The sequence below is a fragment of the Sminthopsis crassicaudata genome, chromosome 5 (assembly GCF_048593235.1).
Source record: "Sminthopsis crassicaudata isolate SCR6 chromosome 5, ASM4859323v1, whole genome shotgun sequence".
In the NCBI taxonomy this organism is placed as follows: domain Eukaryota; kingdom Metazoa; phylum Chordata; class Mammalia; order Dasyuromorphia; family Dasyuridae; genus Sminthopsis; species Sminthopsis crassicaudata.
Genome location: NC_133621.1, coordinates 52565148 through 52584851, shown reverse-complemented (window position 1 = coordinate 52584851; position 19704 = coordinate 52565148). Strand labels below are relative to the sequence as shown.

The window sequence follows — 19704 nt, the reverse complement described above, 5'->3', positions numbered from 1 at the left end:
CTTTCTTTCTTTCTTTCTTTCTTTCTTTCTTTCTTTCTTTCTTTCTTTCTTTCTTTCTTTCTTTCTTTCTTTCTTTTTTCCTTCCTTCCTTCTTTTCTTTTTTCCTTCCTTCCTTCTTTTCTTTTTTCCTTCCTTCCTTCCTTCCTTCCTTCCTTCCTTCCTTCCTTCCTTCCTTCCTTCCTTCCTTCCTTCCTTCCTTCCTTCCTTCCTTCCTTCCTTCCTTCCTTCCTCCTTCTCTCCCTCCCTCTCTTCCTCCCTTCCTTCTTTTTTCCCTCCCTCTCTCTCTCTCCATCTCTCTTTTTCTTTCTTTCCTCTTTAGATTGGGAACAGCCTCAGTATGGACCCTTCTCAGACCACAAAGTATTGTGGTACAGATGTTCCTGGATTAGTACCTTCCATATACAATATCGTATATATCAGATTCAGGAAAAGTGCCTCTTCAAGAAATTATGGCTTCCTAGCTCAGTACAGTGCTACAAACCTGGGTAAGAATTTTCTTCTCTCATCCCTTTGCTTCTCAGGTGTGTTTCTGCTGATGCTTGGACTGTGAATAAATCTGGAAAGTATTGCAACACTTTTCATGGTTTGTCAAGGACCAAAAAGACAGAGCATCAGATAATATAATAAATACCTTTATCAATTCTAATAGATAGTCCCTAAGAGAATTCCAGTATTAATTTGTGTGAGCATTCAGAAAAGAGAAAGATCTTCATGGTTGGATCTTTTAACGAGTTTACTAAAATTATTTTATTCTAAAAATTTGTTTACCATTTCTTGTGACAAGATGTTTTCTAAACTTTAACAGCATGTGGGGAAATTCTTACTGCTCCATCTGGCAGTTTTACCAGTCCTGGTCACCCAAACATCTATCCACATGGTGTCAACTGCACATGGTTAATATCAGTCCAGCCTGGCTACCGGATCCGGCTTTCATTCCTAAAATTTCATCTGGATTTCCATTACAATTGCACCAGCGACTATCTTGAAGTCTTTGACAGTGGCGCTAAAACAACTCTTGGCAGGTGATTATTTTTTATTTTCTCTTTTTGTGAGGAGTCTATAGGTTTGGATAAAATTTGGTGAAAAATATAGAAGGCAAGCCACATAACAATGTGCCAGACACTGTGCTAAGCCCTGGGAATACAAAAAATGGGGAAAACCAGGTTTCTACTCTCAAGGGTCTCCCAGTTCAATGGAAAGGACGGCATGCAAACAGTCATGTATGCACGAAGTATATGCAGGACACATTGGAGATAGTCCACAGAGTCCCAGATAGTTACAGACTCCCTTTTCCCAGCTCTGCTTTTCGATAACATGGCTATCAGCCAAAAAGCTGGCTTGGGCCTGGTCATCCACAAAATCTGTATCTACGGACCATGAAACAAACCGGAGGCTTTCATTTTTGGCCCCTGATTTGTTGCCCTGTGGAAATGTAGTTTGTTGATGTTATTTAAAGATTTAGGGGAATAATCAAGCTCATTAAAATTATTCAGTTATTAAAGTGCCCTATTATTAACACATGAATTATTCAGTTGTATAAAGCAGGTATTGGATACTGGATATCTTTATTTATTTATTTTTTTTTTGGTAAACAGGTATTGTGGAAAATCAGCCCCCCCATCAATCATGAGCAGCAGCAACATATTGATGCTGCGGCTAGTGACGGATGCTGACATAGCTTATGAAGGCTTTTCTGTGACTTACACTTCAATTGATGCTTCAAATGGTAATTATATCATGAAATCCATTACTAATATTCATCATTCAATAACAGACAATGTGGTGCTGTGAAAAATGGGTTAAGGTTGGGGTCAGAGACCCTTTACAATGAAGGGGCTGACCTAGATTGGGACATAGTGGTATTGCAAATTAGACTTAAAAATGTGTTGACCATTCCATAATAATTGATTCCCTTTGTAATCTTTGAATTATATTTTATGCACTAAAGAACATCATTCTGAGAAGGAATCTATAGGCTTCAAGTCAAACCAAAAAAAGATTAAAAACTTTGGATCAGATAAAGTCTAAAATCCTCATTGACTTTAAATATAAGATTTGTTTGTTAAGCTTCTAAATAGATTTCTGGGTAGCGGAGGGTACACAAAGGTTAGATAAGACATAGTCTCTTTGGTCATGGTGTTTATGGTCTAATGGGAGGCTACAGAAATAATTAGAGTAAATAAAATTCGTGATATATTAATGAGGTGTGTTCAAGCAAAATTATCATGAAGTCTGATTGGAGGAGATCAGACTGGTTGGGTAGATTAGAGAAGATTTTTTTTTTCTTGAAGATGTTCTTTGAATTGGGTTTTAATAAACTGGCAGGAATTCAGTATAGGAATCAAAGAGAGGCAATCCCAGGGGTTGGTAATGAGAAAAAAAATCACATTTCCCCCACTTATCTTCCTGTGTTTTTGGTTTGCTGATTCCTCCTCCTTGGAGGTCTTAGATGCTGGATGTCTACTTCTGGGATGACGTAGTGGAAATTTTGTTTTTGTGTCTGTCTGTGATTGAACCAGCTAGCTACTGAAGTTTCAATTCCCCAGTAGCCTCAGGCTACTCTCTAGAAGTTATTACTAAGTGTTAAATGATTTGTGTTTGTTTCATCATATGTCCTTTGGATTTGTGTTTGGTCATTGTATTGATCAGAATTCCCAAGTCTTTCAAAGTTCTTTTTCTTTACAATACTATTGTTATTATATTAATTATTTTCCTGGTTCTACTCATTTCACTTTGCATCAGTTCTTACAAGGATTCCCAGGTTTTTCTGAAACCATCCCCTTCATCATTTCTTACAACACAATAGCTTGCCATCAGCTCATAACTTGTTCACTCATTGTCCAATTTATGGATACTCCCTGAATTTTTACTTCTTTTCCACAGTAAAAAGAGCTGCCATAAATATTTTTTGTACTTATGGATCATTCTTCTCTTAAATCTTTGATCTCTTTAGGGTTTAGATCTCATAGAAGTTTTATTAAGTCAAAGGGCTTAATGGCTTTGGGAGCATAGTTACAATTTGCTCTCTAAAAAGTTTAGATTACTTCACAGTTGTAGCAGAATATTAAAATGCATTTTTTTTCTTATAGTCCCTCTAGTAGTTGTCATTTCCCATTTTGTCAACTTTGCCAATCTTATGGGAATGTGGTTGTTTTCATTTTAATCTCTTTAATAATTAATGATTTAGGACATTTTCTCTTAAGACTTAAATTTCTTTCTCTGAAAACTTCCTCTTCATATCCTTTGGCCATTTACCAATTGGGAAATGGCTCTTATTCTTATAAATCTGACTTATAAACTCTCAGTTTTGGAACAAATCCCATTGAGTTCAGCATGAAAGCATATGTACCAACATACTAATCCAAAATGATTTTTAAAAACTGCCAGTCTTGTGATAGTTTTTAAGGTAGTGAAATTATGCAAGGATCAAGATAGATGTCAGAAGCAACATCCTTGGAATAGTTTCAGAAAGCTGTTTATAAATGTTTGAAATATTCTGCAGAAGAATGGACAAGGAATGCAACAAAGAAACAAAAAAGAGAAAAACAAATGAGAAAACGGGGGGGGGGGGGGGGGGGAAGATAATCAAATGGCAAAAAACCCTTGGGCAGTAAATACAGTGTTCCTTCAGATTTGTTAACCTGTCTCTTAAGACTAACACTTCTGGCTGTGTTGATCCCAGTAATTTTGATCACTTGTCAAATAACCTATTTTCTCTCAGTCCCTTTCTTAACTTAGGCCTATCTAGCTGCTATCAGGTTGGCCATTGACTGACTAATTCAAGCACAGGTAAATCATTCTCAGAAGCTGCCAAAGTAGTGAACCTGTATGAAGCAGGCTTGCATGATCATAGGCCCTTCTTCTTCATCAGAATACAGATCCCTTTCTCCTTTTCTGGAAGTGCTGAGTAGCTGGAAAGGATGATTGGTCAGGGAAGATCTGGGATTAGAAAAATAAATTCTCTGTCCGTAGACTAAGCATCTTATTGCTGACAGGGATCTAGCAGACACAGAAATAGGATGGAGGACAGAGATCTTGCAAGCATTTGTAGGTGGCAAGGGACAAGGCTGTAGGGACAGGGCAGAGCAAAGAGACCTCAAAAACCAAAATAAATATAGTTTAAGAATTCAAGGTCAGTGCAGTAGATAAATAACTGTTCAGGAGGACCTGAGTTCAAGTCTCACCTGTGATTGCATTGGCCAGACAACTTTCCAGGACTCTTAAGTTACTAAAGAAGGTAACAAACTACATTGGTAAGAGGGAATTTCCCCTACCTGGATGCTTTTTTTTTTCACCAGGGAAATCCCAGGCACAAGTCCTGTCCTCCTATTTTATATTTCCTACTTGCTCTGGGTAGCTACAGAAGTATGTAAAAGAGGCTACAGCAGCTGAGGGAAGAATTTCAGACCTGAGAATAGATTCTTGCACTTTTTTCTCTACTGTTGTTCTTGCTACCAACTGTTTTTAGATCTAAACATATCTTAGTAATAGAAAAACAAAAGAAGGAACCTCTTTCTTCCCTGCCTTTGGTTTCAAGTAGAAACTATCTCCAAGCATCGTTAAAATAGAGTAACAGTGAAAATCGTGGTATCTGGTTGGTAGTTCCAGTTCCTCAGCACGACAGGTGTGCATTTTCTTGCCTGTCTTTTCTGCCAGTGTTTGAAAGAAGAATCTGTTTCCTCACTTTGTTCTACTTTTCAAGCTGAGGCAACATGGGGTGAGTGTTCACATCAGCTCCTGAGGGTGTGTGCCGGAGGGGAGAAAGACCTCTGCTTCTGGATATTGCTTTTACTTCCCCATCTCTGGGATCCAGCCACCTTCATTCACCAAGATATGATCAGAAAATGGGAAGGAAATCCCTAACAAAATGCTAGCATGAAAACTAAAGCAGTTGGTAATAACTGAGACCAATCTGAAAGAATTAACTGATTTAAAGCATGAAAAAAATGTTAATTGTAATAGCAGATCTCATTTAATCTTTTCTAATCTGACAATAATTTAATGGAGAATATGCTGTGTTGACACCTGTTAAATGCTCACGTTACAATTTCTGTTGTTTTAGAACAAGCATTTTTAACCAGGATCAGTCAAAGAGATTGAAGATTGAATTGTAAACTTAGAGAGGAAAGCAGAGAATGTTAAAGATTTCCTTCACTCACAAAGTTATGCTTTGTTGTGTTCTGCCAGATTTAAGCAAAACCTCTTAATTCAGGAAGGCTATAGGGAAGGAATTGGGCTCTAAATGATCGGTAGCTGCCTCCATCTTCCACTCTTGCTTTTTCAGCCAACTTTGTTACACTATAATATAGTTTTAATGAACATTTTGAAGGGACTTTGGAAATCATTAGTCTTAGTGTTTTCACTTTAAAAACAAGGAAACTAAAAGAAAAAAGATTAAATGATCAATAGAAAGTCACAAATTAATGGTAGAGCCGGGACTCCATTTTTTTGGTCTCCTGATTTGTAGTGAAGCTTTTTTGCTGCTGCTCCTATCTCCATATCACTGCTTTAAAGAGTTTCATATGAGGATAAAATTGGTGCAGTTGTGGTCCTCCACTCAGTATTACTACATAGATGATAAAACTAGGACCTTTTATAGCTTATTCAAAAAATAAAGATAACATCATGGGAAAACATTCAGGCAGTGCCAGAGCCCACCCAGCCCTATTCACTTTCCCTACTTCCTCCTTTTCTACCATCACCATCTAATATTTTTTGTTAAAGCACACAAAACACTCAGGCTTAAAAATCAGTTCATATAAATATTTTCATTCTTGAATCTAAGTATCCAGATTGTAACTTGGCCCATAAATCTCATAAAATCCTAACACAGATGAATTTGGATTTTTTCTATTAATTCAATTCCATAAACATTCATCAGTAGCTTTATAAATACAAAAACAAAACCAAAGCAGCTCCTGGCTTCAAGGAACTTACATTCTAACAGGACAAGGGAAGAGGTTGAATGCAACTTGCACATAGAACATTGGAAAAACAAAGTAATTTGAATGAGGAAGGAAAGATCAGGGAAGGATTCATGGAGAAAGTGTTACCTGAGCAGATGATCCTTGAGGGAAGATGAGGATTCTGAAATGGGAGGATGAGGAAAGGCACAGGATGGGGGGCACCTAGTGCATCTATAGGGAAGATGTGCTGGAGCACCAGCTACATAGAAGATGGCCTTCAACATAGAAATAGGTAAGGAGGAGTATTGGAAAAAAACAATTGAATAACTCTTGACAGAGCTCCAGGAGACTACCTAACTTTGAGCATGTTAATTGACCTCCTCTAATTTCCTTCTCAGCTATAAAATGAGGTAATTGGTCTACATAATCTCCAAGATCATTTCTAGATTTCTGTTTCTAAATTTTCTGTTAAAAGGGCTTATAATCTGTTCTTCTTTTGGTGAAATTTTCTAGAATGTGATAATCATCTCTGGAAGTTTCACAATTTTCTACTGTTCTACTCTATGTTTTTCATGTTTGGGACCCTAGCATCTCCCACCTTAAAAGCATTATTTAATTAATTTAGTATACTCTATTTCTTCAGAGGAATAAAAAATGTTCCATAAAACCAACTTGAGAGTAACTTCCCAGATTCCCTATTTCACTGCTGATCCAGACAGGTACATTGACACCTTTCTTAGCTATAGATTTGTTTTCACCACTACCTTTTTAGCATGTAGATTTGTATTTAGCTTTGATGATCTGTCAAATGGATGAATTAAAGATAAAATGAATGTACAGTCATTATCCACATTGTAGCTAATTTTAATGTTAACTTTTGTTTAGATAGCCTTACTGGTGATGGTGGAAGTGATGTATGTATGTAGAAGGACTTTTACGTTTTCCTTCTCAAAAAGAATCATTGGATCATAGATTTAGAATTGGAAAGGACTTTGGAGCTCCATTTAGTCTAATTGAAGCCCGCAGGGATTAAGGGACAGCCTCAGCCCAAGTCCGAAAAGTTTGTTTGAACATGCTGAGCAGAGGCTGAAATACATTTTGGATTGTATTGTTTTTGGGGGGATAATCAGATTTTGCAATGTTCTTAAAACATCTCTGTGCTCATTCTCATGGAACACATAGAACATGATGCATAGAACTCATTTGTTATAATTGGTTAAAATAAAAAGTCAGCCAACTGAGTCCCTCCAAGAGCTAGCCCTGATCTGAAGCATTACTTGGGGAATGAAGTGAAACTTGTGGAAATGAATATAGCTGATGAAGGAAATGGGGATTTTTTTTTCTCTTTGGAAATGTTCTTGGACCAAAATAAAGGGCCAAGTGTTTTGGAATATGAGTTCTCTCTTGGCAATGCTGGATGAAAGAAAAAAGCACAGTAACATTTCCATGTTTACACATTCAAGATTTGAAATTTTTTTATTGATGTAATAAGCATCATGGCAACACATGAATATCCTTTTATGGGAACACATCCAAATTTAATTTGCTGTGCTCTGCTAGGATGCATAAGAGGCAAACAAAGCCTTGTACTGTTAGTTTCCTGTGCCAACAATTTGTTTCATCAAAACCTCTTTAACCATATATGCTTGGGGGAAGTAAGTAATACAAGCTGTTTCAATATCAGAGAGGATGGTTTTAGTAACCCTTGAAGAGTGTTCCCTGAGTGTCTTCAGAGAATTAATTTTCTCTTCCTTCTTTCAACGAAATTTGAATTTTAAACTAAAATATTTAGTGAGAAATTGACCTTAAAACTCCCTTTCAATAACATCCCCCAGCTGTAAGAAAATTGCCACCTGTATTCAGGCATATATTTATCACTTATTGCTCATTTCTATCATCTTTTATCCAAAAAGCCCAAAATGCTATTTCAGACTCTACTGATAACTTTCAAACTCTATATGTAACTTATACTAAGCTTGATCAAAGCCAAAACAATGACGAATTTCAGGGAGGTTGTGTCAAAAAAGAAAAAAAAAGAAAGTGCAATGAAAAATAGAAATGGCTTTCTTCCTCTCTCTTCAGTATTTAATGATATCTCTGGGTTTGTTCTTCTCATTTCATTCACATAACCATGACCTTAGTTGAGGCCCATTTGTCTGCATTATTATAATAGTTGTCAACTGGTTTCTGTGTATCCCCAATCTCGTCCTTGCTCCATTTCATCCCATATATTAGCGATGTCAAACTCATATACAAATGAGGGCCAATAAACTGTACACAAGGCTTTTTAGCTTGCAAATTGATTTAGAAAACCACATATCAATATTATCTATGTTTTACTGTGTTTTTACAACTTACTTTATTAGTTATTTCCTAAATACATTTTAATTTAGCTTGCATCTCCTAGGGAAGATGGCCTGCAGACATTGTGCTAGTATTGTTAGTATTCCTGAAGTATAAATTTAATTATTGTATATCTTGGCTCAGAAATTTTCAATGACCCCTCATTGCAATTCAAATGAAGTCTAAACTCATTACCTTGGCTTTGCCTGGCCTTTTGTAATATTTTTTTTGACCCTGTCTTCCATTATTCTCCTATATTTACAATAGAATTTAATCAAAAAGACCATTGACTGTTTGGTAAGCACACCCTATTTGCATTCCCATCTTCTCATCTCTGTTTATGATGGCCTCAAGGCCCAGAATTATTTGCCTTCTTCTTATGTCTCTTTTTAAATTTTAAATAAAACGAGTGGAGGACATGATAGTGGGACAAGGAAAAAGCACTAAATTCCAGATCAGAGGGCCTGGATTTGAAACCCATATCTGCTATTTATTTATTGGGTGACTTTGCACAAATTACATCAACTCTCAGGTCTTAGTTTCCCATCTATAAAAGGAGGAGTATTAGATAACATCTCTCTCTCTACTCTAAATCCTGTGATTCCATGATATTTTGAAAACCTACTTATCCCGTAGGTCCCCGCTCAAATGCCATGCCCTTCATGAAGGGGAATGGAAGGGGAATGTCATGTGCATACTTGGAATTCAGTTTGGCTGAATCATAAAGTGCAGGAAACTGAATAATGTGGATTGAAGCTGAAAAGATAGATTGGAGTCAGGTTGTAAAGGACTTTAAAAGCCAAATGGGAATTGCATTATATTCTAGAGACAATAGGGAACCATTGAGGTTGATTGAGTAGGGGAATAACATGGTAAGATCTGAACTTGTAGAAAAATACTTTAGCAGTTGTGTGAAGGACGAATTGGAATGAGGAAAGAGTTGAAGCAGGATCTTCAGTTGTTCTTGTTGATGGGTGATCCTTCATTTTCAAAAAAGACCAATAAACAGACCAAAATCAGGGATAACATTTTGACTTGCATCTGTGCATTGGATTTTAGTTCGGATAAGAAGTGAGGAAGTCTGTAATTATGACAGTAAAGAATGAGATTAGATGTGGGAGATTATAGAGTTAAGATTTGGCAAATATTTGAATTTGTGAGGTGAAGGAGAACAAAGAATTAAGGGTATTGTCATAGCTATAAATTTAGGATTTAAACTGGAAGAATGGTAGAAGGGTACATTAGCGGTGGGTGTGGATAATGAGTTCTGTCTTGAACATTTGAATCAGGCTTTTTTCAGGGCATCTGGTTCAAAATCTCTGCTAGGCATTGCTAATTTAATACTGAGCCATGGTAAGAGACTGTATTTATAGATTTGCCAGGCTCTATGTAGAAGTAATAATTAAATCCATAGAAGCTGATGATATTATTGAGGAAAAAAAATAGAGAGAGAAGAGGATCCAGGGTAAAGGCTTGGAGTACACCCAGAATTAGGAGGCAAGATTTGGATGCTGAATTAGGAAAGATTACAGAGAAGAATCAATGAGAAGACAGATAGGTAGGTAGATAGTGTCATGAAACCTCAGAGATGAGAGAATATCCAGGAGAAGAGGGGAGTCAACGGGATTGAATGCCATGGACAAATCAAGGATAGGATGAAAAACAAGAGTATCGTGTTTTCACTTTAGAGATTATTGGTAACTTTGGAGAGAATAGTTTATTTAGATTATGTGGCCAAAAGAAAGATTGTAAATAGTTGAAGAGTAACTGAGAGAAGAAATAATAGCGATAATCCAGCTTTTTCTAAGAATTAAAAATATAAGGAGAGACATAGTATATCCCGAAGGAATGGTAGGCTCTAGTGAAAGTTTGTTAAGGATGAGGGACTCTTGGACAATTCTGAAATTGGATTGCTGTTGTAATTTGTCCTTTGTTCATTAAGAGCACATGATGTCAGGGAGGTGAGGCCATGATATCCAAGTGAATTGGATTTTAGTGAGGGAGGGCTGTGCAAGGTCTCCTGCCTCAGCCCTCTGGGTCCAGTGGCAAGATATAAATCAAGACAACTGGAGATGGCCCTGGATGAAATGAGAGACCTTGGTCTTTTGAAGCTAAAGCCTTCAGTAGGTCTCAATTTGATTAAAATCAGAAAAGAGAGAACTAATAGAAAAGATTGAATATTAGAGATAGAAGATGAATTCAGGGGTAATCTTCTGCAGAAGACAAAAGGGAAAGGGGTCAAGGGCACATGCTACCTCATATTCAGAGATTGGAGGAAAGGAAAGAATGAGTGGTGGATGATAGCAAGGGTTTTGACATTGCCATGACAAGGAGAAGAAGATACTCTCAGCAAGGGATCTTGATTTTATCAGTTAAGTATCAATTGAGAGATTTGACTAGTTACATGACAAATTATTTTCTAACCTCCCATCTTACAGCCAGATAATCATTTTATTCTTCCCCAATTAATGCTTTATAATAGTATAATATTCCAAACTTCCTCTCTTTCCCCCAAGCTTTCCATAGTTGGGGATGAGCAGTCAGCACGTTTTATGACTTCTTTCAGGGTGAAGATGGTGAGAATAGAGGCTCGGGGTTAAGTTAAGAACGAGGTATTATAAGAAAAGACAGTGGGCTAATAAGGAAATAAGGCTGGAGAGAAGATTTCAGGCACTAGCGGCAGCCAGTAAAGATGCCCAGCGTCAGGACAAAGGGCATTTTGTTCACGATACAGCAGGAGGACCAGTTTTGCTGAACTGGAGAGTGTGGGGGAAATTGTGAGGTGTAAGAAGACTAGAAAGGTGCACTTGTGGGGCAGCTAGGTGGCAAATGGATAGAGCATCAGCCCTGAAGTCACAAGACTCGAGTTCAAATCTGGCCTCAGACACTTAGCACTTCCTAACTGTGTGACTGTGGACAAGTCACTTAGCCCCAATTGCCTCAGCAAAATAAGTTGTACTTGTATGTGCATGTGGAGGTAGGTGAGAGGGGAGTTATTGAGTTGGAGAGTGAGCAGGCAGGTTCTTTAGGAAGATAACTGAGAGCTTAATGGAAGGTGGATTGACCTGGGAAGAAAGACTTGGGACAGCCATTCTGGGTCTCAGATACCTCATCTGGGGATTGAGGGACTTGGACTATGTGTCTTTAAGATCCTTCCTGTGATTTACTTCAGTTCTAAAATTTTGTAACCCTTTGATAGCTTCTAGAACAAGAGACAGAATGGTGGCTTTGCTAGGAGCCACAGCTCTCCATGTAAGACTCAAGCATTGAGTCCCTAGGGCATCAGCTTACTCCAGATTTAGATATATTTTCTTTAATGGATATTTTGTCCCTTGATTTTCGTTGTAGCTAATGTTAGTAATGACGCCCAAAACTGTTCTCTTCCTTTCTCCCCTTGGCTTTTGGAACTTTGTGAATCTGTTTTGGGAAAAATTCTAGTTTTGGATTCAGATGGTAACATGGTTTTCTTCCAAGTGAAACTTTACCACAAAATCCCCTCAAAACCACCCAAATCATTTCCTTACTTTGAACTTTGCCATATAACCAGAGCAAACTAGTGTTCCTCCTCCTTCCCCTCAACATCCTATAACTCTAATATTAAATATCACATTTTTATAAAGATCATGTGACAAGACAGTTGGTACCCATCCTGCAAATGCCCCATTAGTTTTCTTTACTGGATCAGTATTTGGGAAATTAAACCATACAACGGAAGATGCATTTAAGTTGCAGCTGAACCACATTTCTTTAGATCCTTGACACTTGAATGCAAAGTTCTTGTTTTGGAAGGGACAATGAGTTCTTTAAGACTCCATTAATCTGGAAAAACTTTGAGTAAGGACCCAGAGATGGACTATGCATGACATCTGAAAGCCATCCTGGCTACGTGTGGACAGGACCATTATCACGAGGCTGACCACCAGACGTTGAATTTTCTTCAGACATGTCTCTTATGAAGTATCTCATGAAGACTGACTATTAAGGCATAATAGGCTTGTATTCTTCAGTAGCAGAATGAGTATCAAAGAAATCATAGGTCTTTAAAGTGTTGACATATAGTGAATTTCACTAAACATATTAATTTTAAACTAATTAAAGACTAATTGACCAAAATACTATAAAAGTCATTACAAATGCAGCCATTGCATCCTAGGCTTTTGTTGTTCTCACCAATTAATGGAGGAGACTTTTCATTTCTGATTTTATTGTATGATACTGTAAGCAAGGCAAAGATAATCAAGGAATTTTATGATCCATTAAAATACTATAGAACTAAAGGAAAGGAAATACTGATAAAAATGCCTCCTCCCTGTTGTTGCATTTTGATATCATAGTATTTTAGAATATGAATTGTACATTTTTCCTCCAAATACACATTTCCATGATAACAAAGAGAGAGAAAAGACTCACTTGGATCTCTTTTTAGGTTCACCATATAATTTCCTTTAGTTTAACATGATTTTACTTTTAGATACGGAGCATATGGGTACTTTCTAATTTTTATAATGGCAATAAATCAAGCAGCTCACCAGACTTACAAAAGTGCTTAGTATTACTATAAATCTAAGTCTAAATAACTCAAGTTTGCTAACATCTATCTAACATTTCCTTAATATGGCTTAATTTAAAATTTTAAGTTAATAATATTTGAGATGTTTGGAAATGTGTTTTTATAATGCAATTATTTCTGTTGTTAGTAGAGAACCAATTGCAAATTCACAAAGGCATAGAAGTATATTTTATATATTCACATATACATGTAATCTATACAGTATATGTGAATAAATTACAGTAACATAATGTATTATATACTTTTTGAGTTTGCTGCCTTGTCATGGTGGATAGGCTTGTATCACTCAAAGAAATCACGAACTATACTATGCAGGGTTACTCCAGATGGACAGGTCATAATGGAGAGTTCTGATGAAAGTTGATCCTATGGGGAAAAAAAATGGCAAACCGTTGCAGTATTTTGCCAAGAAAATCAATAAAAGAGAAATCAGAATATGGGTCCTTTACAGCAGAAGCTGTCCAATATGATGTCTAATACTGGGAAAGAATGGAAGGACAACTCTGTACCTCTGTACTCTGCTGGACCAGAGCTGTAAGGAAGCTCAGCTGTGGATACATCTAGTGCCAAAAGGAAAATTCAATGCAAAAAGACCAATATTGTATAGAAACCTAGAATGTAAAATCTACGAATCAAGGTAAGCTGAATATGGTCAAACAAGAGACAGAAAATTAAACATCACTATCTTGGATGTCAGTGAACTTAAATGGACAGGAATGGATAAATTTAATTCAGCTGAGTACTACATATACTACTATGGGCAAGAATACTTTAGAAGACACAGAGTAGTCATCATAATCAATCAAAGTGTGAGTAAAGCAGTACTAGAATATAATCTAAAATGATAGAATGTTCAAGTTCAAATCCAAGGCAAACTGCTCAGTGTCACAGTAATACAACTGATGCCAAAGAAGCCAAAGTTATTAATCAGTTCCATGAAGACCTATACCATCATCTAGAGAGAACACCAAAAAATAACATCACATTCTTCACAGGAAATTGGAATGCTTAATTAGGAATTGGAATAATAGGCAAGTTTGGCCTGGGAGTGCAAAATGGGCAGAATTTACTGGTTATAGCAAACCCTTTTTTCAGCAACCCAAAGGGAACTCTATACATGGATATTACCTGATGCTTAAAGCTGGAATCTCATTGATTATATATTTTGCAGCAAAAAGTAGAAAATCTCTGTAGCCAGTTAAAATAACATATGGAGCCAACTGTGATTAGGATCATGAGCTTCTTATTGTAAAACTCAGACTTAAATTGGAGAAAATAAGAAAAACCATCAGACTGTATAAGTATGACTTATGAATATTAAGTGGAAGTGGTAAAGAGATTTATTTTATTTTTTTAAATTTTTTAAATTAATTTTATAATTATAATTTTTGACAATACATATGCATGAGTAATTTTTTTTTACCACATTATCCCTTGTATTCATTTTTCCAAATTTTCCCCTCCCTCTCTCTACTTCCTCCCCTAGATGACAGACAATCTAATACATATTAAATGTGTTACAATATAACCTAGATACAATATATGTGTGAAAATCCAATTTTCTTGTTGCACGGTAAGAATTGGATTCCAAAGATATAAGTAACCTGGGTAGAAAGACAGTAGTGCTAACAGTGGTAAAGGGATTTAAAGGATTAGCTCTGATATATAGAGTACCTGAACAACTATGGATAGAGGTTTGCAGTAAAAGAAAAAATCCCAAAGAAAAAGAAGAAAGCAAAATGGCTGCTTGATTAGAAATGGGGATGGAAAGAAGGAAAGTGAAAGGTAAAGGAAAATGAAGGGAAGCTAAACCCAACTTGAAACAAAAATCCAGAATATAACAAGAAGAGATAAGACTTTTTAAGTGAGCAAAGCAAAAAAATAGAAGAAAACAACAGAATGGAAAAGATAAGAGAGCTCTTCAAGAAAATTAGACTTATCAAAGGAAGATTTTGTGTAAAAATGGACATGATAAAATACAAAAATAGTTGGAACTTAACAGAAGTGGAAGAGATGAAGAAGTGACAAGAATATATAGAAGAATTATACAAGAAAGAGCTTTACCTCACTGATAACCATGGTGATGTTATTATTGAACTAGAACTGTATATCCTGGAGAATTAAGATAAGTGGGTTTTAGGAAGCATTGCTAATAAAGAGTTTAGTGGAGGTAATGGAATTTCATCTGAGCTATTTAAAATACTAAAAGATGATGCTGATAAAATGTTGCCCTACATATGTCAGGAAATTTAGAAAATAAAAGTGACCACAGGACTGGAAAATACCAGTCATGTGCCCCAGTCCTAAAGAAAGACAATGCTAAAGAATTAACAATCAAGCTTATTTCATATGCTAGCAAGGTAATGCTTAAGATTCTGTAAACTAGGTTTTAGTAATATGTACACTGGGAATTCCCAGAAGAGCAGGCTAGTTTTTGAAGAGGTAGGGGAACTAGAGACCAAACTGTCACATTCACTAGATTGTGGAGAAATCAAGGAAGTTCCAGGAAAAAAAAATCTACTTTTGCTTCATTAACTACACTAAAGCCTTTGTATGGATCACAACAAAATGTGACATATCTTCAAAGAGATGGGAGTACTGGATCATCTTCCTTCTTTCCTGAGGAACCAGTGTGGTGTTCAAGAAACAACAGTTATAACTGAACATGGAATAGCTGATTAGCTTAAGATTGGGAAAATGAGCACATCAGGGCTGTATGTTGTCATCTTATTTATTTAACTGACTTCCTGAGGGTATCTTGTGAAATGCCAAGCTGGATGAACCAAAAAGAGAATTAATGAAATGCCAGCAATCTCAGATATGCAGGCATTCCCACTCTGATGTGAGAAAGTGAAGAAGAATTAAGAAACCCTTGATGAGAGTGAAAGAAGAGTATAAAAGCTGGCTTGAAGTTTACTCTTAAAAAACCAAGATCTTGGCAACTGGTCCTAACACTTCCTGGCAAATAGAGGGAGAAGAATGGAAGCAGGGTCAGATTTTATATTCTTGGGTTCAAAGATCACTGCAGATGGGGACTGCAGCCACAAAATTAAAAGACACTAACTCCTTGGAAGGAAAGCTGTGGCAAATCTGGACATCACCTTGCTGACAAAGATCGAACAGTCAAAGGTAGAGATTTCCAGTTATATGTATGACTGACCGTCACAGAATCAATTTGAATTGTGGTGTTGGAGAAGAGGTTCCTTGGACAGCAAGGAGATCAAATCAGTCAATACTTAAAAAAATAATTCAGCATACTCATTGGAAGAACAAATACAGAAGTCTAAATTTAAATGGTTTGGCCCCAGATTAAGAAGACAGTACTATTGATTACAATAATTTCTCTTAGTTCCACTCTTCCCTTTAAAGTTCATCTTCTGTTCAAAAATTGCCACTAATTGATGTTTTACTTGAAGAGAAATAGTCCTAGACTATTTCTGTTAAATGATGAAAATGTAGACTATAATAGTAATAATTAGAAAAGTAGCAATGATAATCACAACAACATGGGATCATGGCAATAAAGTTGGACTTGGAGTAAGAAAACAGCTGACATTGAATCTTGCCTCCAATACTTAATAATTTTATGACCATGTCACTTTTTAAAATTTTAGTTTCCTTTTCTATAAAATGGTGGGAAGGGAGATATCTGTCCTTTCTACTTCATAGGACTATTGTAAGGATAAAATGATATAATTTATGTTTACCAGTTTCAATATTAAAACTGTTCATAAATGTTAACCATTATAATCCAGCTATTTTGAAGTAACGGGGCATATTTTTGGTGCTTTTATGTTTTTTAATCCCAGTGACTTTTCTTTTCTTTCCATAGCGTGCTTGGAAGACTACGTTAGTCCATTTGGCTTTATATACTCTCCTAACTTCCCCAGTAACTATCCCAATGATGTGGAATGCATTTATACAATCTCAGTGGAAAGAGGACACCAGATTTCGCTGAACTTCGCCAACTTTTCCTTGGAGGATCGTATAGGTTCAGTTTGTAGTGCAGACTATGTGGAAATCAAGTAAGTATCTTTTCTTTAACCATTATAATTTATTATCAAATGGAAAAAAATTTGCTTTTTGTGCAGAAGCCCTTAGTAAGTATCTACTTTTAACTATACAAAAAATATAAGATGTATTATAGGGTTTGTCCATTAAATTCCAGCATAAAAGATAGTTTATGAAGATGTCATCCTCCTAGCTGATTCTCTTGCAGTACCTTCTTGCACTTTTGATAGTTCAGAGATGAATTTTAATTTTTTTTCCAGAATCAATGGATGGACCATTATACTCACATGAACTTCATTTATTTTTGGAGAACCCACTCCATTCCATCCCATTTTTTATTTCATTAAGAGGTTAAAGATAATGACAATTTGAATTTCAGAGTCTCAAGTATAGTTTAATTTCTGTTGAAATTAAAACACACACATCAGCCCACATAACCTCAGCAGAAAGAATGTATTTTTTTCTTTTTTCTGTCTGGAAGTTTCAAGATGATTTTTTTTTAAAGCTTTTGATATTATCAGCACATTCGTAGGTTTCACTCTCAAAGGAATATATTATTCCTCTAGAGCTTTATAGAGCAATGGTATTGAGTTGAAGTTTGGTTTAAGTTAGGAATCTTTAAAAACCAAGTGAAACTTAATTCATGTGAGTTTATACTTTATCAATAAGTAATGAAGTATGTCATTGTATCATATTTTTGGTAAACTTCTGTTTTTCAGTTCTAGTGATTGCTCTCTTTTTTTCAAAGGCACGCTTGGGAGACTATACAACTCCATTTGGGAAAAGCCTGATGCAGAAAATTTTAAAAGAAATTACGTTTTAGTACTTTCCAGTATACTCTAGTTAAAAGAAATAACATGCTAAAAATAAAATGCTAAAATGTATTAAATGATTAATTGACATAGGCCTGTAAGAGACCAGGAAAATAAATATCCACTATTTGTTTTTGAAACATAAGATTATAGGATCTAGAGTTGGAAGAACTATCAGACGATAATTAGTTCAGTTCCTTCATTTTACAGATGAGGAGACCAAGAAAAAGGAAGATAGATGATTTGACCAAAATCACACAGGTTATTAGCATCAGGGACCAGATTTGGTTGCAGATCTTCTGACTCCAGGACCATGATTCTTTCTACTGAAGAAATAAATTTAGAGTCACATTATCTGTATTCCAACTTCAACTAGATACTATTGATTTTTAACGATCTAGTGGTATAAATGTATTTTGGGGGAGTGAATCCTACAAATGTGTTTAGTCAAGTCATTAAATTAGCTCTCTGAATCTCGGTTCTTTCATTTAGAATGTGGGAATGATAATATTAAAATTAGCTACTTTTAGGGGTTATTAAGAAGAAAGAATTTTGCAAAGCATGAAATCCTCTGTAACTGTGAGCTCCCATCACTTAATTTTTATTATTTTTTATTAATTGAATCTATAGATTAAAAATATTCTGAGGTTAAACTATATTTAAGAGCCTGTAAGTATCAAAGGCATTCTTTTTAATTTTTTTACTAAAGACGATTCAAGAATAATGTGGTTTAATAATGACACATTTCATATTGAAAAATAAATTGGATTCTTTTAATTCAATTAATTATGGAGTAATATGACACTTTTAGTTATTTCATAAATAAATAAGAACTCTTCCAAATCTCTGCCAAGTCTAGCTCCAAGATTCTTTGTTTTTATTTGTTAAATGTATGGTATTAGTCAACTCTGAAACTGAAAATATATGTCCAGATATTAACCAGTGAACAAAAAAGATTTTTATAACTTTTTTGATCCTGCAAACATTTCATTTCATGTCTATTATTTCCCCTGTTTTTAATTACTTATGTGTGTATTTTCCAAATGAATGAACATAGTTTTGTTTTTTTTTTGTTTGTTTGTTTGTTTTGTTTTTTACATATTCCTTGTAGAAGAGTATTCCCCTATATAAGTGCACTGCAATCTGCATAGCTATTCCCCAACTGTGGGTCCTTGGGGGTATAATTACTTAACTAAAGGTTTTGTTTTTAGAGAGTAAAAATGAAGCACATCATACCGATTTGAAGTTGGTTATGATTTGGGATGGAAGTGCATAATTTCATTTGCTACATATTTTTGTTACTACTTATTAAGTTATTTTTATATTATTAATTGGGAAAAACTGAAATTGTGCTATTGTGCAGTTTTATTATGCTAGAGGCTCATGAGAGCACTGATAGAAACACATTTGTCTGCAACCACAGCCTGTAAATCTATATAAAATATTTAAACAGCAATATTACTAGTCTAATTGAAATGATTATATCTGTATCTGATTGTAGAGATGGAGGCCATGAAAACTCACCATTCCTGGGAAGATATTGTGGAAAAAGTAAACCTCCAATGATAATCTCCCATAGTGACAAATTGTGGATAAAATTTAAGAGTGACTTTTTTGAAACACATTCTGGATTCTTTGCTTATTGGGATGCATCATTAACAGGTAAAAAGGGAGCAGGCATTCCTCATGGAAAACGAAAACCAGTTATCCATTGGGTCTCTGTTTATGTCTTATCTGTTTTTTCCTGCTAAATAAACTAGTACTCAGAGACGCCACAATGAGAGCAAAGATTCCAGTGTTTGGGGAAATAGAACAATTTGAGGGTCAGCAGCAAAGTGAAATGGTGTAGATTGGCAGCATTAGTTAATTGAATTTCATTTTTTTACTTTTGGTTTGAAAAATTAATTAATCATTTTTCTTTTCCTCTAATGAGGATAAAGTTTCTAACTTTGAGTGAAGAAGAAGGGGATATCTGCAGATAAGCCCCAAAAGTTAGATCGTATTAGGTTTATATTTCATGTCTCACAAATAGACAAAGTGTCTAATCCCCACATTTAGTTGT

The 19704-nt window shown here is 35.5% G+C and overlaps 1 protein-coding gene across 2 annotated transcripts in view; it reads left to right on the top strand.

Annotated features, from left to right (window-relative positions):
- The window catches only part of CUBN (cubilin), a 290121-nt gene that overhangs the window by 55822 nt on the left and 214595 nt on the right, over window positions 1-19704 (top strand). For both annotated transcript variants that reach the window (XM_074266686.1, XM_074266685.1), the window contains 5 exons: window positions 320-485; window positions 806-1022; window positions 1596-1726; window positions 16652-16844; window positions 19144-19304. In XM_074266686.1, coding sequence (XP_074122787.1) covers window positions 320-485; window positions 806-1022; window positions 1596-1726; window positions 16652-16844; window positions 19144-19304 — 868 coding nt within the window. The remainder of the gene's footprint in view (window positions 1-319; window positions 486-805; window positions 1023-1595; window positions 1727-16651; window positions 16845-19143; window positions 19305-19704) is intronic.